General features: G+C 40.6%; 2 protein-coding genes and 1 long non-coding RNA gene across 4 annotated transcripts in view; 1 reads left to right on the forward strand and 2 right to left on the reverse strand.

Annotated features, from left to right (window-relative positions):
• SLC30A7 (solute carrier family 30 member 7) overlaps positions 1–11,013 on the reverse strand; it is a 29,833-nt gene extending 18,820 nt beyond the window's left edge. Inside the window, exons 1-6 of the mRNA XM_065072495.1 lie at positions 10,779–11,013; positions 10,492–10,593; positions 4,712–4,825; positions 3,169–3,256; positions 1,451–1,577; positions 390–539 (exon numbers count right to left, since the gene is read on the reverse strand). Of these exons, the coding sequence (XP_064928567.1) occupies positions 390–539; positions 1,451–1,577; positions 3,169–3,256; positions 4,712–4,825; positions 10,492–10,593; positions 10,779–10,858 (661 nt within the window). The 5' untranslated portion in view covers positions 10,859–11,013. The remainder of the gene's footprint in view (positions 1–389; positions 540–1,450; positions 1,578–3,168; positions 3,257–4,711; positions 4,826–10,491; positions 10,594–10,778) is intronic.
• A 51-nt stretch (positions 11,014–11,064) lies between these two features.
• EXTL2 (exostosin like glycosyltransferase 2) lies at positions 11,065–19,771 on the forward strand. Of its 2 annotated transcripts, none has more exons than XM_065072497.1 (5): positions 11,065–11,650; positions 13,209–13,271; positions 14,552–14,979; positions 16,401–16,471; positions 17,068–19,771. In XM_065072497.1, exons 2-5 carry the CDS (start codon positions 13,267–13,269, stop codon positions 17,557–17,559), a joined length of 996 nt encoding a protein of 331 aa, XP_064928569.1. In that variant the 5' UTR covers positions 11,065–11,650; positions 13,209–13,266; the 3' UTR covers positions 17,560–19,771. The 2 variants fall into 2 exon arrangements, with proteins under 2 accessions (XP_064928569.1, XP_064928570.1); XM_065072498.1 differs by lacking the exon at positions 11,065–11,650 and adding an exon at positions 12,163–12,181.
• Positions 17,919–22,640, reverse strand: LOC110361991 (uncharacterized). Its single transcript, XR_010474357.1, has 2 exons — positions 22,504–22,640; positions 17,919–21,389 (listed from the first exon to the last, which is right to left on the reverse strand). It is a non-coding gene; the product is annotated as an uncharacterized LOC110361991 (long non-coding RNA).
• Between the last annotated feature and the right edge of the window lie 169 nt (positions 22,641–22,809).

Below are 22,809 nucleotides of genomic sequence, written 5' to 3' on the forward strand. Positions count from 1 at the left end.
TAAAATTGTTCAAATGGAGAACACCAGCAAAGCAGGTTAACTTTGTCCATTGATTTTAATAAAAAATTGAAAAGAGAGTACTTGATAACTGACTTCATTATAGTGCTGTAGCATACATCTGCTTTGCCAACACATTACGGTGAACATTCAAAAAACACAGGTAAAGCAAAATCTTTCAAAACTAACACTGAACTTCCTGCAAGCAAAAAAGCATTTACCAAAATGAGTCACAACACATGGCGGTGGCACAGCACACCACACATTCAGTGAAACTATTTCCATGTATGCTCTCAGTGAGCTGCCAGCACCCTCTTGTTTTTTTCCAGGAAATCATTAATGGCAAATTTTAATTGAGTCACAATGGTCTGTGACATTAGCTAAGTACTTACCATGGCAATAACTCTGACCGTGAGAGTGTCCGTGGCCGTGATCATGAGTGTGTCCATGGCCATGTTTATGTTCATGGCTGTGACCATGACCTCCGTGACTATGTCCATGGCTGAGGCCACCATTAAATAGAGAATGGCTGTGTTCATGCCCTATAAACAAATATCATTGTCAGAATATACATTTAAGTGTTGAATAAAAGTGTGCTTACATGTGTTTCTAAGCTACTTGAAACCTATTCATCTTTTACGTCATCTCATGGTATGGCTCTAAATAAGTTAAGAAAATTAACACAAGCTGCTTGTCTTCTAAATCTATGCTGTACAGCCGTATAATGTATCTGATTTGAGAAGTCAAGTGCTTTTATACATTCCCACTTCTGAGAAAAGCTGTGCTACGCTTTTAGTACAATTTGAAAAAGGTACACATAATTTGATACAAGCACATTAAAAATAGCTGTTTTAAGAAACCAGAAATCGGCTATCATTCATATATTAAAAATTCAAGCTTAAATTGCTGCTTAAAGACCAAAGACTATTTTGTTCCACAAGTCTATATCAGTTTAATACATTAAGCTTAAAGTGACAGCATTTGGCTTTGCAGTAAAAAGCTTACCATATGTATTTAGACAAATTCTACATTTAAATTCCAAAGACATTAAGATGAGAAGCATCTGAAGCTGAATCATCCCATACTTAAAATGTGGTTCAGCCACTGTTTTGTAACTTTTCCAACCAAGAAAGACCTTGCTTAACTACAGCTTAATTTTTTCCAGACGACACTTTGCAAAATCTCTTCCAGTAAGGTGCACAAGAGTGCATGTTCTGGAGTTCTAGGTCTTCCAGTTAATGGATATTAACATGACAAGTACGGTAGTGACAAATCAGGGCTGGTGATAAAACATAAAAGTCAATATTGCAAAAGATCACATATGCATTTGGCTAGGATTGCCACTAAAAAGACATTAAAATTTAACACTGGGGTTCTCACTGGAGGATTATAAGGTCCTGCAACACAAGTTGCCATGAAAAAAACACAGTACTGAAAATTCTAGACATCCTACCAGAGCCATGTGAATGTCCATGACCTCCATGTTGAAAAACAAATATCCCTATAAGATTTACAATAAATCCTAGTATAGAAACAGGAAGAAGTCTCTCATGATGCACGTCAGGAGGTTCAAGCGCTCTCTAAAAAAAAACCAAAAAAACACCACAAAACAAAACAACAAAGCAGGAAACAGAGTTTTACAATCTCCTTACTAAAAGACACTGAAAAAAACAACTTAAACACAAAGCATTCTCATACATAGAGGCATATATAAAGACATAATTAGAAATTATTCGGGACTTTCAGTTTTTGGGATGGTACACAGACTAATTCTTACTGTCTGAAGTCAAAGCTCTGCGACTAAAGCTATGAAAATATAGTAGAGTGTTCTGATATCTAGCTAACTTTTACTGTAGGATTTCATTATGCTGCAGGATGTGGCTCAACACCATATGAAAACATTCAAGTTTGTTGTAGTACATGGATTGCCCAAGCCATCCAAACAATGCCCAAGAGCCTAAAATGCCATTTCTTCCTTTCTCCTTAGAAGTGTGAGGGGATGAGGGCAATGAAATGAAGATTGAGAACAAATAGTGGCATTTTTTGAAATTACTAAAATCTAGATTGATTTTTTAAAAATTATTTTTACCCTATTTTCTTTGGAAGTTTTTTTTTTTCAAAGAGACAGGCCTAACACAATTTGCATCTGAAGCGAAGTGTTGAAGGGGAAAGAAACATTCACCATCTGTCCACGGAGTTGAAAGGTACAGGCAACAGTGAGACAATGAAACTTACAGTAGATGTAAAATTTTGGATTGACAGTGAATCATCGCAAGCAAAGGGGATACTTAGCATGGGAGCTCAGACCAGAGAAAAGAATGATGTTTCAATGCTACCTTTGACCTTTCCAGTAGCAGTTTTTCATTTTTCTAGTAAGTTTTGTTGCTGTTTCTAGCTTTGGAGTGGTTTTCCCAAGCATTTAGGCAATTTTAGCCCAGTTTCTATAGATTTTTCATTATTTACAGGCTTATTCACGTAGAGGATCTGTTCCTGAAAGCTCTTCCCAGTTCTCTAATAACTAAAATAAGCCCACTAGAATGTGTTCGGAACTACAAGTCTAAACAAACCTATAGTACCTCTCCCATTAAAAAGTAAAAGCATTAATACGAGCTGGTGAGAATCAGTTATCAATTCTTAATTCTACCTCACTTCGGTACAGACACCCTCGATGTCAAAATTTTAATCTTGAAATGATCACCTGAACCAAATCAAGAAAAGTGCCCTTCTAGATATGAAAGCTATTACTACTTGGCATTTATATCAGACTTCAAGATTGGAAGATAATGCTCTTTTTTAAATGACTTAGTCAAACTTCTTTGCAGAATGTATTTCCATTTCTTATGGCTAACTTCTCTCCACTGAATGACTAGTTTTGGCCTTTAACAACGAGAAGATCTTTCTCTGACACACTTACATGGCAGAAAAAGGATAGGGTAAACCTCACAGAATCTTTACACACAACCAAAATACACTATTTAAGAAGCTAGCACAGCTACACTGAAAAAGCTGGGCTTCTGTGCCACAAAGTAGCAACTTCAGATGGTCCTATTCTCTGTTCACATCACAGATTTTTAAAAAATTGTGAACATAATCAATTTCAATAATTCTACCCCCATTAAATATGCTTTACAAATGGAAATGTGACAAAGATACAGCAAGATCACATCGTACCTCAACACCTTCAGAAAAAATGAAGAATGCTGTAAAGATGAGGAATAAACCATTTACAAAACCAGCAAGTACTTCTGCTCGAACATACCTGCAAGAAACAAAAAAGCAATAGCATATATTACCACCTCCATTTAAATGCTGAAAGCTAAAAGTCAGACTTAGAACCTGGAGTACCATCTTGTACGTTTCAAGCAGTTGTACCACACATGGATTTGCTAAATGTAAGATTCAGCATATAAACTACAGAAAAGTATATAAAATTAACTATGTTGTATTTTGACAGAAATTACCTGATCTAGATTAGCCATTAACTGATCTACATGGAAGAAAACTTTCAATACATCAAAATCTTCCCATTTAAGATCACCTCTACTGAAAGTTACGGTATAAATGTATATTTGGAAGACACAGAGTAAGATAAACACGTAAGATGTAATCAAATTACGCTAATGTGAAGTTCTGCTTAATATAAAATAGCCATACATTAATTTGCTCCCCCGCTAGTAGGGGGATTTTTAATAAAAGTAGAAATTAGTATTTCAGCTACTAAATTTTGGCAATAAAAACCAGTCAGGTTAGAATAACACATAATTCCAATGTAGCAAACATCATACTTAATAAATTGTGGCTGTTCTCTAATAAATGAAACACCAGCTGTCTAAATGCATAGTTGTAATTAATACAGAAACTGCTTTCATTGCAATTAGTTCACGGTACAATCAATTCTTCCTAAATTGATTTCTAGGCACACTGGAGCTTCCACCTTAATTAAACAGTGCTTTAAGTTTCAAACTACATGATCCATGCTTAGGCAAGACAGCTGAAAGTAAATGCTGACATTCAGGAAATGCTACAGGAAACACAGGGACCCCTAAACCACCTCATTTGCTGTTAATTAATCAGTATCACCAATTAATAATACTGCATCACTAGTATTGTTTCAGAGGGCACAGCTGCCGTGTGCAACACAACCAAGTCCCTGCCGCAGCTCCAGCTGTGAAGGGCGGCACAGGGTGACCAACCTCAGCCCTGAGGATCCGGGTTCAAGGCGGCCACAGCTGCTGCAGCTGCTGGTTCTGGAAGTGGGGCTCACATCTCAGGTGCAGCACCATGGAGACTTGGCTCCTTCCAGTGGGAACTTACTGTTCCAAAGGTGGCACAGAGCACCAGCAACCTGAGATTGCCCGTGCGGCACCCTGCTGCGCCGCGGGGACAAGCCCACGAGCAGCTGCTCTTACTGCACTGGTGCCACGAACACAGGGGAACGCAGCTCTCTGGTGTGTGACTTGGTTCCACTAGTACAATCACAGAGATCTCAGAAGAAATAAACCTACTCCCCAAAAGCAATGTCTTTACATTTTTACTATTTCTAGGGGGATATTAACTTAAAAGTTAAAATAACTCAACTTAAAAACACCCCCCCCCCCCGCTTTCAATATAGCTTTTTCCATGTTCTGCAAAAAGAGGTTTTGTTTGTGCAGTGAAAAATTAGCACCTAGACATTTACTAAAATACATCAAGGTAACAACTTGAAGTTTCTTACCCATATGAGAAAGCATCGTTTGACCTCCATTTTGAAATAACTGAAGCTGCTAATCCAGCCAATAGAGCAGTACAGTCGAAAAACATATGAAAGGAATCTGATATTAGACCTAAGCTGGAAAAGAACAGGGAAAAAAAAAAGTTATGTTCCATATGCTGTATGCTCAGTAGGAAAAAAAGCAGCATTTAATCTTTTACACACTAGCAGAACACACGGTGTGTCTAAAGCTTCAGGTGTGGTTTTGCTAGCACAGAGGAGAAACTCTGATACAAATGGATGACAAAGCAAATATTAAGAGAAAACTGCTTTTGTCAGCTAAGGGAAGGCGCTTTGGAAGAGCCCTTGGCAAAAAATCCTCCCAGCATATGATTTCGGTGGTAGCAGGAGGTGGTTTCCACTGACACAGACCAAACCCCCAGGGGTAGATATACCCACAGACATATCTCTCACCAACATAATTCTATTGGCAGGTATTCGCTCCTATATTTTGATTTATAATTTGGCCATATGAACAACTTTGGCTAGAAAAACATATACATGAGTCACATTTAAATGCTGACCCCACAAAAGTCGTAAAAGCAGTATTCCACATCTAGTTAAAAAGAAAATTTGGTTTAAAGATACTGCTTTTGGGTATCTATAATACACAGTGTACATATAGGTTAACTAGTGCAATGAAACAAACTATTCTGTTGAAAACTACCAATACCACCAGAGTGATGGCACTAAGCATTTACAAAAGCAATATTTTCAAATCCATTTTCAAACTCGATATTTGGGAAGAGTTTTGAAACATGAAAAATTGGTCGAAAATTCATGTCTGCAGGAAAGAAAAAAAAAACAGGTGAATAAATCAAATAAAGTTTCCTAAAATTTTGACAAACGTATGTCTGTGACAAAGTATTTTAGGCCTGTAAACACTGTAGTCTTCCACTTAAAAGTTTAGTTCATTATGGCAAAAATTCCAAGACTGCAAAGTCTACTTCAGTGTTAATGTTATCCTCTCAGGTATCTGATTTCAGAGCTAACACATCATCAGATAAGAGTCTGTCTTTAACATTCATTCACACTGCAGCAACTTGACACTTTCTATGAGTAGGGCAGGCTGAAAAAATGGAGTTTCAGTACACAGGGAATTTTAAGACCATATTCTCTTTTGCCTGAAATAAAAGCAGACCAGCATGCAATATACTCCTTAAGTGCTTTTGACTACCACATACATTTTTTAAATAAACATCTTATGTTTACATGTGGTTTTTACACGAGCAGAGAAGCAAGACACTGATGGCATTGCTAGAGCACCACACCTATATTCTTCTTAATTTATTGCTGCTCATTCTCCAAATTTCCAATCACAAACCTTCAGCCGGTGTTTTAGCCTAATCATAAACAGGTATAGAATTTATCCAAGATACTTCTAGTTCTTCTCACTATAAAAGATTATGATGAGAGGGGTAAGTAACTCCACCACTCCACAGCAAAAAGCAAGGATTCCAGCATCCTGATCTCTGCTGGAAGGGTAAGACACTGTGGTGAAGCTACACTAAATCAAAGGAAGCAACAACAGTACCCCATAGAGCACAAGAGTGCTAAGTTGTTATGGATGGCCGCTTCTTCATTTTGCTAAGTGTAATGATAGCAATCATCTGCTCCTTTTGCTGGCAATCATCATTACTCTTCTAGTTTGACTGAAATGTGTCCACACAGAAATAAATCCAAGCAAATCCCCGCTTCATCTGTGCTTTCAGCTGAATGGATCCCAGCTAATTCCAGTTCAAAAATGACAGAGTGGTGTTAGAATAAAGATGAGCCACTGCTTGTAAATGTTATCAGTTCTTAAATCTTTGTCTTATCAGCTGGAAGGAATTGACTAGAACACACACACTCCCCTTCCATATGGAAGCTGAAGGAAGCAGAGGCTGAAAAGACCACTTCCTAAGTGGTTTATTTCAATGACCAATGCACACCTACAATCTCGATTGCCAGGATAAGTTTAGCATGCTGGTTTACCCTATGAAGTTCAAAGAACTCAACCTAGTTCATGAGTTACCCAGTCAGTAGAACTCATATGAGTTTGTAGGCTGTATGTAAATTGGATTTAACACCACACACAACGGTGGCCAAATTTAACTAAACTACTAATCATAAACAGGTTCTGTAAGCCAGTAAGGAAGTATGTGCATCAAAACACAAAAATTGCTTCATATTTGATAAGACATTCGATACAGAGGTACTGATGAGCATTTGCTATTACAATCATCCCAGAAGTTCCATTTTCCCAATCCTTTGGTTTTCTAAGAACAATTACATACACAATTTAGTTCTTGCAAACGGAAGAACAACAGGTTACGTAGTAACAAGTTCTGGAGGACAGCCACATGTTCACATTGAAGTCAAATACAAAGTTTCATTAGCCAAAGTTTGACCTACTTCACATTAAGAAACAAAACCATTTCAGCCTCACTGCAATAAATTTCAAGATTAATCTGAAGTGTTTCAGACAAAACACTCAACTGTGGAAGAGGTGGGTTTGGAGGAGAGAGAACAGAAACCTTGCTGTCTCTATTTATTTACATATATACTTTATGTACACATACAGAGGTATATAAACATACAACTATAACACACTTTTAAGGCAGAGGATGATGTAACGATAAATTGTCCTTAGATGCTGTAGCCACCCAAGGGGGAAACATAGGAAGTAATTCTGTACAAACCTTAAAGGAAGACCAAAGACTTTAGCCGGATGCCTATGAAGCAGTAGAATGGAACCCCTATCAAATTCTTGAAAGGTGAAAGCTTCCCCCTCCCCAAAACCAGGTGACATCCCTAAGAAAACAGCTCATTTTAGGTTTGGTTCTGAGCAGTAAGGAAGATCCAGTGGGGAAACAAAAAAACAAACAAAAACCCCACACAACCCCAACACATCAAACATTCAGGTAGAACTCGGGTGACAATAACAGTAAGTTTGCAGTGATTGTGAAACTGAAGGAATAAGCATAGTTAAACAGAGATAGCTAGTGGTTTCTGAGAGATTTTTTTTGTACAAAGTCTCCTGGGAAAGACTGTATAAGGACTGTTACTGAAACAAAATCCCGCACTAGCTCTAGAACCAGAAGTCACACAGCAAGTTATCACAGTACCGTGCTCACACCTGCAAATCTTCCAGAGGTGACACTTACCATAAGTGCAACAACAAGACTGCTGTGCTGCCATCTCCAAGCAGCCAGAGGCACGTGGATTTATCAACAGGGGTCAGTACAGACTGTGTCTACAAGGCAAGTCACCCATGGCATGAACACGCTCTGCGTTACACCTACAGCTGTGGGAGATTCGACTGCACAAACCATAGGAAGCCCAGTAAGAAGCCAATCTGATTTTACCTGAAGCTTTTTAAAAATGACCTGTAAATTAAAGGGACCTTAAAAAACAGGTGCAAAGTGACTCGTGAAGCAAACAACTGACCCCTTCAACCATTTGCAACATGAGACGTATGCAAGAACTTCCATCAGAACTGGAACACATGATCCAGAGTATAATCCAGTAGAAACCCTCTACTCAACCACATTGTGTCTGAATGAGGATGCTTTAGTGAGGACTTAATAACACAGTTTTAACACCGAATTACATAAGTATGCACGTAATAGTGTTTTAAAACAGAACAGCCCAAATAGTAGATTTCAACTTCAAACAAGCTCTCAGGTAGCAAAATACCACATGTGGTTCTGTTGTCCGTGCTTCAAGAACGTCAATATAGCAGAGTGTTTGTAAGAGGATCATAAAAATGACAAAACAGTTATGTGAGTTCAGGAAATAAATTACTTGGCAAACATAAGCTAAGGAAAATGTAAGAAGTAAGCATTAAAAAAAGAATAATTATTAGAACTGAAGACTTTTAGAGCTTGCTGACAAAAATTTGGGGGGCTGAAATAATTAGATTTGATTTTGAAATAAGCATCAGGCACTGGCCATACCCAAGACAGGCCACAGTGAAATAAAGAAGAGCTCCAAGAAGATACACAAAATCCCCTTTACAAACGTTCCGTTTCCGCATCTCACACATGGAGAGCAAAGAAACAGCGTTTTTTGAACTCAATAAATGATTTTCCCTATAGGGCTCCTTGTTTGCTTGTCACGTGTTTGTTGCTCCAAGGCATGAACCATCTGCTTTCACTGAAGGCATTCCTCACCTCTCCGCTACTCCTCTCTGCTAAGAGATGCTGGCTAAGATACTGTTCTATTCTAGCCCAAAATCTAGACTTAACATAAAGATACCTGAACGTAGTGGTATAACAAGAGGTCCAACTGATGACTATTGAGCAAATCCCAATTCTTAATATCTATAATGAACAAAAATAAGTAAGAGTCTTCTCAGTTCCAGTAAGCCAGATTCTTCAGTGATGAATTTCTGGAAAGTGTCTCAGTTTCTCTGTTTAACCTTCTCCTATACTGAATGTTTTCTGGCATAGATTTCATTTCTGGTCATGCCATCAAAAAGTTATTATGCTTATAAGAAAGACATGAGAACAAACTCTCACAAACATTTAGTTCTTTATATATGAACCATTAAGAAAAATATTTATGTCTCCTGAGCTCTTAAAAAAAATCTGTTCTTGACCAGACTACACATACAATAATCCTCAGACAACTGCAAAGTGACTCAACATCAGAGTCAAAACCAAGCACATCCAAGACGGTCTGCACATTACCAAGACACCACTGAGTTCTCACTAGTGCTACAGTAGCAATTACTGTAACCAAGGTTAAGGATTTTACAGTATGATTTGAGATTCAGAGAAACATGACAAATAGTAGGATACAACTATCTCCAAATCTGCATTGCTGCATTCACTCAAGGCTCTTAGATTAAGAGCACCAGTAATCCCTGTCCATACTGCGGCTTCTGATAAAGACAACTTTAAGTTCCATGTGAAAGAAGACACTGTTGGGCTTAAATGACATTTCCATGTCTGTCCACTTCAAACTGAAGTACTGACTTACAGACTGAAATACCACCATAAAACAACTCTGTCAAGAATGAAGTGTGATGGAGACACTACTACCATTGTCTGTTCTCTACCTGTACACTGTACAGAGTACTAAAGTTATTTGAATTTCTGCTTATATTTTACTACAGATTTTCCAGTAGCAATTTAGTCAAGTCCCTACTGTTTTTTCCACCTTTGTGAATTTATGTGCTACATAAAGTATCACTTAGTTATACCAGGATGTGTTAATTCCTGCTTCTCACTGCAAGACAAGGATGTTTGCTGTAGCGCTGGTTTTTGCCACAGAGCTATCAACTTACAAATGAAACCACATTCCCAGACAAAGGATCCTGTGGCAAGCAGCAGGCACGAAACGGTTACAAGCCCTGGGTCCTGTACCTCATGCCAAGGCCAGGCTTCCTCCTCAGCAAAAAGCCTGGCAGCGCGGCCAGCAAGATCCCAGGTTCTAACAGCACTCCTCCAGAAAGCGCCGAGTCGCGTCCCCAAGACGGAGCGCATCCCCCGAGACGCTGGGCTCTAGCTGAGGGGCTGGCGGAGCCGGTCGCTACCCACGGGAGCGCTCCCGGTCGAGAAGCTCTCCAGCAGCTCCCAGCGCTCTGCCGACCGGCCCCTCCGGACGGCGGGCCCGGAGGCCCGGCCTGCCCACTCGGCCCCAGCCCGCGGCGCCCCAGCCCGGCCCCGCCGAGAGGCAGACGTGGCACTGGCCGCGGCGGGAGGCGCCGCTTCCTGCGCGCTGGGAGCCGCTCCCGCCCCGCGCCCCCGGCCCGGTACCTGTTACTCCAGATGCCGTAGAGCAGCTCCACGAAAGCGAAGGAGAGGTTGAGGCAGAGGAAGAAGAAGAGGTTGCGGGAGGTCTTGTCCGCTAGGATGGACCTGCACACGGAGCACACAGCGGGTCACTCGCAGCCGGCCCAGCGGGAGGCAGCAGCAGGAGGCCGGAACCGCTCGACCGGCGGCCCAGACGCCCTCACCATCAGCCTTCCCCAGCCCCTCCGCGGGGGCTCCGCCGCGGCCCCGGCCCCCACAGCTCCCGGCCCGTCCCACCCTGGGCTGCTCACCTGAACCAACCCGACACCTTCCTGAGCAGGTTGAACTTAGGCGGCTTGTACTCATCGTCCTTGATGGAGAGGGGCAACATGTTCCCGGCGCCGGGGCCGCGGCGTGCCCGGCGAGCAGGCGGGGCGGCAGCGCTGCCCCCGGCCGGCCCACACGCCAGTCACACTTCCGGCCTACGCCTGCGCGCCGCCGCCGCACATGGCGCTGCGGGGGGCGTGGCGGAGCGCGCGTGTCGCCGCGGCGGCGGGCGCGCAGGGCGGGGCTGCCGGCGGGTGCCGCCCGGGCCGGGCGCGGTCTGGGCTCCGAGGTGCCGGTCACAGGGCAGAGCGCGCGCTGCCCGTGCTGGCGCGGCCAATGGAAAAACCAAACCAGGCTCCAGAACGGGAATTCTCGTCCGCGCCCCGCTCGCCATGCCCGGTGCGCCCGGAACAGCTGCTGCGGCAGCTCTCCGTCCGGGGCTGGGGCGGCGGTCTGGTCCCCCGCGGCCGGGCCCGGGCTGTGGCGTACCGCCGCGCCCTGGGAACCTGTGTGACAGCCAGTGCCGGGCGGCGGGAGGACTCCCTGCCCGCGGCAGCACCCCGAACTACAACCCGCGGCCTGCCGGGAGGAAGCGGAGAGACGCCCCACAGGAAGCGGGGTACGGCGGCGCCGCCGTAGCGCTGCGGCGATCCCGCCTGGGCCACCCCTGAGTCACCGGAGCGGCCTGCGCGGGCGGGCGCAGCCGATCTGCGGGGTGCCGGGCCGGCACCTCCTCTGCCGTGCCCTGCCCCGCCGCCGTCTCGCTGCTGTTGGCGACGCCTCGGAAGCCCAGCCCAGCTGCGGAGAGCGCCGCACCGGCGGGGAAGCGAGCGGCGGCACTGGCGCCCTCCTGAACGTGAGCGAAACCGCGCGGGAGGGGCGGCCGGGCTGCGCGGGGCGCTCCGGCAGCCGGAGCCGCTGCGGCGCGGCGGCGGGTAATAGCTGTGAAATGCTGTGGGGAGGTGCTGCCCACGGGGAGACGGGAACTCGTTCAAGAGCTCTTTTTCTTGGAAGGAGGGTTAAAGTGCTGTATTTTGATGAGGGGTTTTTATTTTCATCAGTTGTATTTTGAAAAGGTCTTCTCTACAGGGGATGGTGTAAGAATTTTTTAAAGAGGTAAATCGTACATTGCAATTTCATAACTCAGTTGGCAAAACTGATCATCGGTTTCTCACTGGAAAGCGCTATGATGCTAATTCTAAAGATTTTTATAGAGAAGTTTGTTTTAATAAGAGAATAGACAATAATATCCTTACTTACTGTTGCAGCCTATTGAGTAAACGCAAGAATCTGTGGCAAGCCAGGGAGTCTCATTACCACAGTGAACAACATCTACCCTTTCATCTTAGCTATGTTTTTAAACTAACTAATTGTTATGGTAGAATTGGTAAGTATTGTTGTGTCAAGGTTGCAACTGGGGAAAGAGAGTCTAAGGTCCACCTTTTTACTAGCACATATGACCAATATATGGTATGATTGTTTACACCTATAAAATGAAGCAATCAAAAATTAAGTTCTGAAAATAGTTTCAATGACCTCTCCAGCCTCACCAAATCAGTCAGTGGTAAAAATGGAACTTAAATTTGGAAGACCTGTATGTATGGATATATTCAGATATCTGGTATCCATACAAGTTGGCAATTCTGTACTTTTAAGAAGTAAGCTTATAGAACCTAAACAAATTACTCTTACAAAATTTCACGTAGATTTGATGATTAAATACAACTTCTTGCTCTCTGTATTTTTATAGTACCATTCCTACATAAAAAGTAAAGACTTCCTTTCTTTGTCTTAGCTAGTCTTAGAAGAACAAAAATCCCTCCAACAACCTAGGGGCCTTAACAGACACATATTTCTTAAGTTGCAGTCCTACATATTGTGCATCCTTCTTTTTTTGTGCTTATGCTCATATTTGCTTTCCCTTCTGCCAAGCTGCCAAACCAGATGGGAAAAACAAAATGCTGTGTCTTAAACCTCTAACACAACTGGTAAGCTTAGTGGAAAGAGAGTGTGAAGGGGATGAGCCAGAAAAGAGTGTGGTAGACAAATATGTATTTTAGTGGTGCCTGGTGAAAAAAGCAACAGAAGTTCTGGAGACCTACTTGTATCTCTGTAGTTGACCCACAGGACGGAACACATAGACATTGCACTGGTACAAAACAATAATTTTCCAAGCAGAGACATATGCTGTGCTTTTCTTTCTAACCAACTGGTGTAATAACTTCATTCTGGAGTGTTCATTGAAAGGCAGAGACAGTTATTCAACTGAACAACAGGAAGAGGGATTGGATAATTACCAAGAATATGTACGTCAATCAAGAATTGAGAAGAATGTTTACTTGTATAAGAATGCTGGGTAGCATGTGGGAATAACTATTAATCTTCAGTTATAGAGTCCCTTTCATTTCCAACAGATTCAAAGATCACAAACAGCTGTCCTGGAAAAACGAAAAACAATCCTACCTGGCAACTATGAGGTAAGTGGAGAGGTTTTTTAGACTAAAATAATTTACATTCATATTTTAAGGATGGTATATGCACTGTGGATAAAAAGTGATCAAAACTTGTGAGGGAAAAGGCACAGATACTCTCTTGTGAGAGATGGGGCTGTCCTGGATGACTTAATTTGATCAGAACTCCCTGCTGAAGTCTTAGAACTTACTAATGGAGTACCATGAGTAGTATCTATAGATGAGTAACTGTTTAGTAGTAAGCTCAGAATATTCATCTTTTATTCAATTCATACTAATCTTGCAAGTAAAGGAGGAAGAACACATGTGGATGGCACATTTGAGGTGCAAACTGTGGAATGCAGTGGCTGCTGGATCCTGCTCAGATTACAATTTATGAATGTCTGGAGAACTGGTAGTGCTACCTAAGAGACCTGAATGTCGGGGCTACCTTTGTAGGAGCTGCGTTTTAAGAGCTCCTGTTTAGTTCCAAAATCAGGAGGATCCAGAAACCTCTGCCTTGCACTAAGGCTGCTCTCCCATTTAGCTGATACATAACACCCAGCCTCTGACATTTCCCATTTCCACTGAGTTCTAGATTTAGCAGACCAGCTGTTACTGATGTTGTTGCATTCCTACATTACCCCATTTAGCACATTTCTTGTGCTCCCCCTTTGTTAATAGCCCCAGTTAGTATGAACAGAATTGTATTTTCCATATTGTATTTTCCAATTACCATTACTGAGCAGATATACAAACTATTGACAAAATGGCCAGCAAATCAGTGATAGATTGTTCCTTCTGTTTATGGCGCCTGAGCAACGGAAAAAGAGCATTTAACTTGCTCTTTTCTGCCACAGCTCTTGAGGAGGCACCTTCTCTGCCTCTTGTTTCCCAGCTAAGGCAGAGCTCCTGCAATGCTGAAAATACTAAATCTCTGTACAAATTTGCTTTCTAATGTCAGCTGAATGGGTCTAGTGAAGTATGTAGATGTTCAATCAAAAATGCAGTACTGAGAAAATAAGAGACAATGAACAACCTAGAGTTAAAGAATTGCTCTTGATTCATTTTTACAGAACAAAGAAATTCAAAGTTAACAAAAAAAAGGTGAAAAGCAAGTTAACGTAGACGCTAAGTACCAGAAATATGTGTCTTGATAGCTGCAAGTAATTGACCCAAGCCATGAAATCCTCCGTATTTATTACTTAAACAAAAGTCTACTTAACATTATGGAAGTTTTGCTCAAGTAAGGGAGGTAACTATACATGGGATTAATGACTTTTTGTTTCCTGTTACTTGTTTTAAAGGTATTTTCACTTTTGTAAGCTTCCAGGAAGAGTTATGGGAATCCGCCTGCTACGCTTCACTTCTGTCGTGATCATTGTCTTACTTCTTGTGGCAGGTGCTTTAACAGCTTTGCTTCCCAGTATCAAAGATGACAAAATGCCCAATTTGAAAAGGGAATCAAAAACCCAGAGTCAGTCTGCCTTGGATTCATTTACTCTTATTATGCAGACATACAACAGAACTGACTTACTGCTAAAGCTTTTAAATCATTATCAAGCCATCCCCCACCTACATAAAGTAATTGTTGTGTGGAATAACATTGGTGAGAAGATACCAGAGGAAATGTGGAATTCCTTGGGGCCTCATCCTGTCCCTGTTGTCTTTAAAGTTCAAACTGTAAATCGCATGAGGAACAGACTCCAGAATTTCCCTGAGCTGGAAACAAAAGGTAATCAGCAGTTCATATCACTACTACTAATATTATTTTCACACTTAAAATCTGAATGCTAAAAGAGAGATGGTTTGAGTTATATTATGTAATAAACCCATGGATCTGTTTGGCTACTTAATAGAATGTGGGTAATACAGAATAAACATATTTTAATGATATCGGATGCACACCACCAGCAGCAGGCTAGAGGCTGTCAATGAAGAGTAAGGAAAAAGGGATGTCAAATGCATTTCATGGGCTTTTGCAATTGCGTCTGTTCTCCAGTTTCTTTGTCACCTAAACACAGGTAGTTCAGCCTCCCTTTTGTAGTGTAAACTAAAATTCATAGTGCATGTATCTGTTGAGTCTCTGCATTAACTTAGACTTGTTATCTGATAAAGACTTGATTTAATCCTTTCATTTTAAGACTAAGTTCTCAAGCATGTTCTGTTCTTCAGAGAAGCTTCCCTCTCTAGCTGTCTGGCTTCCTATCTCAAATTATTCATCCTTTTAAAGAATATTCTTCCCAGTCTTTTGGCTATTCATTTAAATAGTCTTCCTAAGCTCTTTCCAGGAGAAGAAACAAACAAGGCTTATTGCTGTGCAAGTGGAAAAAAAATCCCAGATGTTGCATTACAGACCTGACCTTACTCATGATTAGTAAAGATAATTCTATTTACTCCCCCCTTCCTAACATGCCTTGCTACTCAAAATCCATGACTTCTAGGAACACTAGAAGTCACTAGAAACTTCAGCTTCCCGAGTGTGTTACTTACTGTAATAGGATTTATTCTGACTATAAACTTAAATCATTAATGCATCTGGAGTTCTGATCTAAGAAGCTTTTTCCTTTTCCACTTGCTGATAGTCTTTTGCCTAAAATTTAAGGTAAAGATTCTTCATTCTGTAGTTAATCATATTGAAAGTTGCCAGTGCTATTTATTAAGCTTGCTTATTTAGAACTTGTAAGGGGTGAGGAGACGGGTAACATTTTATACTAAGAATCCTGTATAAATCTCATACACTAAAGAATGGTATCTAAGTATCATACACAAAAGAATGCTATCTAACTCTTTATTTGAGTTGTATTTTTAAACAAGATCAGTAGAATTTTAAGTTGCTTTGTCAAACACTCCCAAGTTTTCCAACACATATCTGACCAGCTGTCCTACAGATTATCAAAGGTTGCTGAGTTTTGTGGCAAATAATCTATAACTTAGGTTTGCTTCCAGTTACCACAAAGCTGCAATCTTGCTTTAGCTTTGAAATCTAAATGTTTTCTCAGTCTACTTTCAAGGAGTTACGATTCAGTTCTGCAGTTCAGCTTAATGGTTATAGAAGTTGCACAGCTACCTTGTCAAATATTGTGCTGCGTATAGTGCTCATGTATTTAATCTGTTGGTAAGTTAAAAGTTTTTATTTTTTTTCCCTCCCTTCAGCTGTTTTAATGATGGATGATGATACACTAGTCAGTGCTCACGACCTTGCTTTTGCCTTTTCTGTTTGGCAGGTAATGTTTTGCACCTTTTTAAGGCAGTATTTGTGAGTTACAATTGAGATTAATGGTTTTAATTAGAGTAACATTATATCATAATGTTTTACCATTGATTTTCTAGCTATAAATTTTAGGAGGATTGAAGTAGTACAAGTTGTAAAAAATATTCTTCAGTAGTAGCTATACCTGTAATGTATAACTTTCAAATTTTTAACTCTTCTTGTACACAGTCACTGCAGTTGCTGACTGCTGAATTTATTTAAATTTATAGCAAGCTGGAAAAAAAAAAGTGGAGGTTTTTTCTCTCTAGGAAAAACTGTCTGTAAACAATTTTGAGTGCCAAATACACAGCTACAAATAGTGGATAGATGTTTCTTGGCACTACGTGATGTGGAATGAGGCATATTGTGTCAGTTTTGAAAAAACCTGTATTTAATTGCAACATTTATGCAGATCAAAGGACCACATGCCAACAATTTAATTCTTTCCTGGCAATAATTTTGTGCTCCTCTCATTTTAAAAAAAGCATAAGCCTGTATAATGAAAATGCTTAACACACATTTCACAGTGTGGCTTCATTTTGATTTTTTTAAATTTCTTTTTTCTTTCAGCAATTTCCAGAGCATATAGTGGGATTTGTTCCTAGAAAGCACATTTCTACTCCTTCAGGTGTATATAGTTATGGCAGCTTTGAATTGCAGAACCCCGGATTTGGAAATGGAGACCAGTATTCTATGGTTCTTATTGGTGCAGCATTTTTTCATAGTCGCTATTTAGAAGACTTTCAAAGACAGCCAGAAGCTGTTTACGCCTTAATAGATGAAACTCAAAATTGTGATGACATTGCTATGAATTTTCTGGTAGCCAAGCACACTGGAAAGCCTTCAGGAGTGTTTGTGAAGCCTGTTGATATAAGAAATTTAGAAAAAGACACTAACAGTGGCTATTCTGGAATGTGGCACCGAGCAGAACATTTGTTACAGAGATCTTACTGTGTAAATAAACTGGTTAATATTTATGATGGCATGCCTTTAAAATACTCTAATATCATGATTTCTCAGTTTGGTTTTCCTAATTATGCCAATCACAAAAATAAAATGTAAGCCAATGAATTTAAGGTGTTAGATGTTAAGCAGTACTCAGTGAATTGTAGAGAGTTCAAGGACAGAAGGTGTAATTTGCCATCTTTATTTGTAGCCTCTGAATTTTTTCCATTTGGCTTTTAATGTTTTTTTTTTTTTTTTTCCTTTCTTACTAATTCTCCGTGGTAAGTTCTGAGAAAACTTAAAAAATAGATATAAATGTTTAGTTATGAGAAAATCATCCTCTTTACTTAAAACCTGAAAAGCTATTATGATTAATTAGACAGGTTCTTCAGAAACCTGCAGACAAGAATGCACGCCTACCTTTCAGTATGTATGGTTGCTTTGTTTCTTGTATGTTGTTTTTTAGGTTTGTTTGGTTGGGTGTGTTTTTTTTTGGGGGGGGGGGAAGGGGGAACATTGTGTTTTCTCTTTTTTTTTTCTTTTTAATTATATGTCACTAGTCAAATGAGGTCTAGGCATATTTTTGATAGTGACATGTTGAGATGCTTCCCTGCCTTCCCCCTCCTCAATTCCTCCTGCCCAGTTCCCAGTGCAACTACAGAAGGGCTACAGTGAAGTGTTGGCCAGGCTTCTACACTCCTGTACAAAACCCCTCTGAAGTTTGTATATAAGTTATTCTGTATTGAGATGTTCCTAAAGCTGCTAGGAAGGCAAGCCAGAAGAAAGTACCTCACCTTAGTCTCAGATAGACCTAAAACCATTGCCTACAACATCTACTACTGCTGAGATAGTAATAAATGATCTCTGATGTGGCTTTTTTTCCTGTTATTAATTTGTCTAGAGTTGCTGAAACACTGCAAGCAGCTGAAAGGTAAAACCTAGCATTTGGAAATGTAAGAAACATGAATTCATGAAATAGAAAAGTTATATAAGCACCCAGAAGAAATGGATGGGATATTACTTATTAATACTCTACTTAGTACTTATTTTTGTTTCATTATTTGCATGGGCATTGTTACAAAAATGTGCCTAAGAAAATCCTCACTTTTAAAAAATGTCTTACTTACAGTTCCTAATAAGAGCAAGTTGTTCTACATTTACTACATGGTGCATTTTGTAATATTACAGGTCTACTGGGTTTTTTTAGCTACTCTTTCAAATGAATATTTATTTTACTCTTGGTTCCTTTCATCTTTGTTTTTGGTGGCTATGACAACAGAATTAAAATGTGTAATGAATGGGTAAAGCATTAATACAAAAAAGTATTTTAAGGTACAGTGATATTTGACAGGGCTGGACTGTTATCAGCCTCTGAATTCCCTGGCTTCGTTCATAGCAAGAAACAGAGCTGTTACTAACAGCTTTTGTTAGATTGGAACTCTGTATTTCTGGAGACACTGTGTTAACATAAACAGGACAAACCTTTTCCATTGCAGTTACAGATCTTTTTTCTGGTGTGGAGGAAAGAACAAAACCCAATGATTTTCCTGTATCACAGTGAGTAATCGAATCGGGCATCCAGAGTAGATTTAGTTTCACCTGCATCAGCTTTTAATTGATTCTTAGTATCAGTTCAAAGGTATTGATGGGCTATCAAAATTAGCTTATTCCTAGTACACAAATAGCATCTGCACAAATGGTGTATAATTCTATAATTTTTTGTAATAAGTTAGCTGACCAAAAAGTGGTTGAAAATGTGACACGTTCCTTACAGCAGGGCTGATTCTGGGTGTGAGTCTTTGGGTTTCTTTCGGGAAATGGAGGATTCCTTTGCCTTGTTCTATCAGTGTTAAAGGATTTGGCTTCTGTTCAGTGAAGTCTTCCTAGTACTTTTGAACGATTTAAAGGGCAAAATCTTAAAACGGCAATGTAAAGTCTGCTTAATTTTGTTGTAATAATGAAAAGCAGCTTTTAATTATCGTGCTGTAGTGGTAAGTAGTATACAAACAGGTCTATGATCTCTCCAGAAATGCAGCTTTCCTAGTGGTAGTTTACTGCATTTTATTTACTTTACTGGTCTTCTGTAGCTTCTGTGCAGTATCAACTACAATTGTGGGAACTTACAGATGTTGTTTACCTTACTTTTAAAATGTGAAATGAACTGTCAACTCAGCCAAATCTTAGTATTGGGTTCTTTGTCGGGTGAAGGAGTTGTTCTGGGTTGGTTGTTTTTTTGATCTTCTGTATCAGTGAAAGAATTAATAGAACAAGCTTTTATTATACTGGTAAATTTAATTTGTACCATTGTCAAATAAATACATAAAACAGATTTGTGATGGATTTATTTTCAGATTATTGAACAAGTTTTTCAGTGTTAGATGTCTAAATTAAACTCACAGTTTGCACACAGATGAGTAGCACCAAGATTTCTTTTCTTTTTTTTTTTAAATGTGTACTTGTTGGCACATTCACTTAATTTATGTAAGGTCCACTCATGAGGAAAAAGGGCCATGAAAAACCACAGCCTTAAGGAGTTAGGCTTAGATAGCAAAGAAAAGTCAAAGACTTCAGCTCTAGCCATAAATCATTGTGTTTAGGAAACAAAAGGGGTTTGTTTGTTGATTTTTTTTTTTTTAAAAGCTGGTAACTTTTTATCCCTTGATGGTTAAAAAAGTGCCTGGAAGTTCTTTAATGAAATGTATTACTGAGAATTTATTTTATAACAAAATAATATCCAAGTCATGATTTCTTCTACAAGATTTTTCTAGATGTCATTTGGAAATATTTTGGAGTCTAAACAGATTAATTTCTACAGAACATTCAAAGGTGGTGATCAATGTTTATGCAACACAGTATTTTTGAAATGGTATCTAAAAGATATATTTTAAAAGTCCTTGTTGAAAAAATCAGGATGAACTCTTAAAACGATGCAATGAGACAAGAAAATTGCTTCTTCACCTATAGTTAAAAATTCCACAAGATGTCACTGTAGCCTCGATATTTGATACCATCAAATGTTAAAAATAGTAATTGGAATTGATTCTAATAAAATTGTATGAGGTGAAAACATTTCTAAAGCTAGCATTTTAGAAGGTGAAGTTCATTAGATAATTATAGTAAAAGCCATGAGACATAATACTGGAACTGAAAAACATGGAGCTTATTTTGTACTTATTTTTACAGGCAGGAAGAGAGATTGTTTTAGGTACTTTTTCTGCTTACAGACGTGCTAGCTAATTGCCACAAATGAGAACTTATACGCAACCAAAACAATATTTGTGATCTTGCAAAAGGTATATAAGTGGTGTACAAACAACGTTTGATAGTGAGGCTTCAGTTTCCAGTCATGTTTGCCTCCTAGATTGACCAGCCTAACTATATGGATTTACAAATAATAGGCTTTAACACAAACTGTGTATCTAGAGATTCTAAATACTGGATAGCTACCCCGTTGCACTGCTCTATCTTTGCTTCTTTTGCCCAATATACCTTAGTTAAAGCTAATTTGAGTATGCTCACACAAACTCCCCTCAATTGCAGCACAGGCTAGAAATGTTGCATTGAACTATAGTGAAAGTCTGAGTAAAAAAGGGTGCTAAAAACTATGGTTCTGGGGAAAATACATTGATACCTCTTTTCTTACACAGGATATGTTACCCCTTACAGAGCTGCTTGTAAATAAGAAAATAAATATTTGATTTAAATAAGAGTTAAATAAGTGTGAAAGTCATATAGAACAATATAGCAAAAGAGGAATGCATTGATTTCCAGAAAAAGCAAGTACTCTCCAACAACCTTTATTTATTTTGCTGTTTACAGAAGACTATGGTCTCTGTCTTGCAAGCATCCTGCATGAAATAGCACTTACCATTCAGAATGGGGTTTCTTACCTAAATTCACAGGACCAGGCCCAAAGAAAGTCATATTCAGCAATATTAGTTCTGTAGCTACGAAAAGAAGGAAAAAAGAGGAATGTAAGAACACAGGTACAAATTGTTAGAACCAAAAATAAACAAGCAACTATGAAACAATTGCATGGGATAAGTACTTTCTGTAGTGCTTCAGCATATGTGTAAGGCTTTAAAAGGCTATGCAGTGCTAGACACTAGATTAAAAATTGAAGAGCCTAAAGTGTTTTATACTCATATTTAGCCTCATCTGCAGACACACTAGAATTAATTAGATTAACTGGTAGTTACAGTAGGTCATTTATAGTGTTAGGAAAGCAGTGATAAAGATGTGGACCTCAGGGCTGCATATTACTTTATATTACAATATTTTTAGTGTTTTTGTTTTGGGAAGAATAAAATTTTTCTTTTTTTCTCCTGAAGGCCCCTTTACCAACCTTTTGCCTGTTTAGCTGTAAAAATGAGTCAGTCTGTCTGCTGTTTGATGCTTACTAATTCTTTGTGAAGAGACAGGTGGTGAAGAAACGCATTTCTAACACTTCCAATGCTTCTGTTTCTTTGGCACTAAGTTAATTGCAGAGTACAAGCTAATTCAGCTTTTGCAAATGAGCTGCCAGAAAGTATTTCACTTTGCTAAACCATCAAGCTACACGTGATTTTGTGTAATTTTATAACAGCCTTAGTAGCATATGTGAAATCTTCATCGCTGGATGGCTCCTCTGTAGGAGTGAGATCCCACGGCTCGAACCGTGTTGAGAGAGCTTCGTGAGAAAGCCGCGTGTGTCGCAATCGGCTTCCCCGAGGTCCTGCTCCCTCTCAGCTCTCCCAAGCACACAAAACTCCCCTGAGGGAGCGAGGGTCCAGCAAGTGACAGAAAGCCCGGCGGGCGGGCAAGAGGCACCGCTCCGGGGCTCCGCTGAGGAGAGCCGCGCGCCCGCTGGCAGCCCCCTCTTCACCAGGCACTGCTCGCTCATTGGCTGGAGACGTAGGAAGGCAGCCTTTGATTGGTGGGTCAGTTTGTCTATCAGGGTAAATGGAGGTGCAGACCCATCCGGGCCGGGCCCCGCGCGAATGGGTGAGCAGAGCGCTCCGCCTGCGGGGTGCGGCGCTTCGCTTTGCCCCTGAGGCGGCCTCCTGAGCGCGGCTCGCTCACCTGTATCCCGGGCTGGACTCGCACTGCCGAGGTACTCGCTCCGGCCCAGGCGCTGAGAGCTGTGTCTCAAAACTCCTATGTCTCTGTGGGGCGTTTTGCCACGGGCCGCCCTCGGGCGGGGGAAATGGAGAAAAAAGGGCCCCGGGGCGGAGAAGTCCGTGCTGTGCCGGAGCGGGTCGTGCGAGTAGGGCGGAGCTGTGCGGGGTGCAGAGCCGCTCCCTGGCGGATCAGGGCGCTGCCGCCCCGCTGCTTACAGGCGCTGTGCGGCGGAGGGCGGGGCTGTCGGGCCGGGGGGCGAGGGGGAGG

The sequence above is a fragment of the Columba livia genome, chromosome 8, assembly GCF_036013475.1.
Source record: "Columba livia isolate bColLiv1 breed racing homer chromosome 8, bColLiv1.pat.W.v2, whole genome shotgun sequence".
Taxonomy (NCBI): Eukaryota; Metazoa; Chordata; class Aves; order Columbiformes; family Columbidae; genus Columba; species Columba livia.

Excerpts from the sequence above, each read along its gene's own strand:
- EXTL2 (XM_065072497.1), top strand. Across the intron at positions 14,980-16,400 it reads CCCTGAGCTGGAAACAAAAG|CTGTTTTAATGATGGATGAT; the intron begins GTAATCAGCAGT and ends CCCTCCCTTCAG. Across the intron at positions 16,472-17,067 it reads TTGCCTTTTCTGTTTGGCAG|CAATTTCCAGAGCATATAGT; the intron begins GTAATGTTTTGC and ends TTTTTCTTTCAG.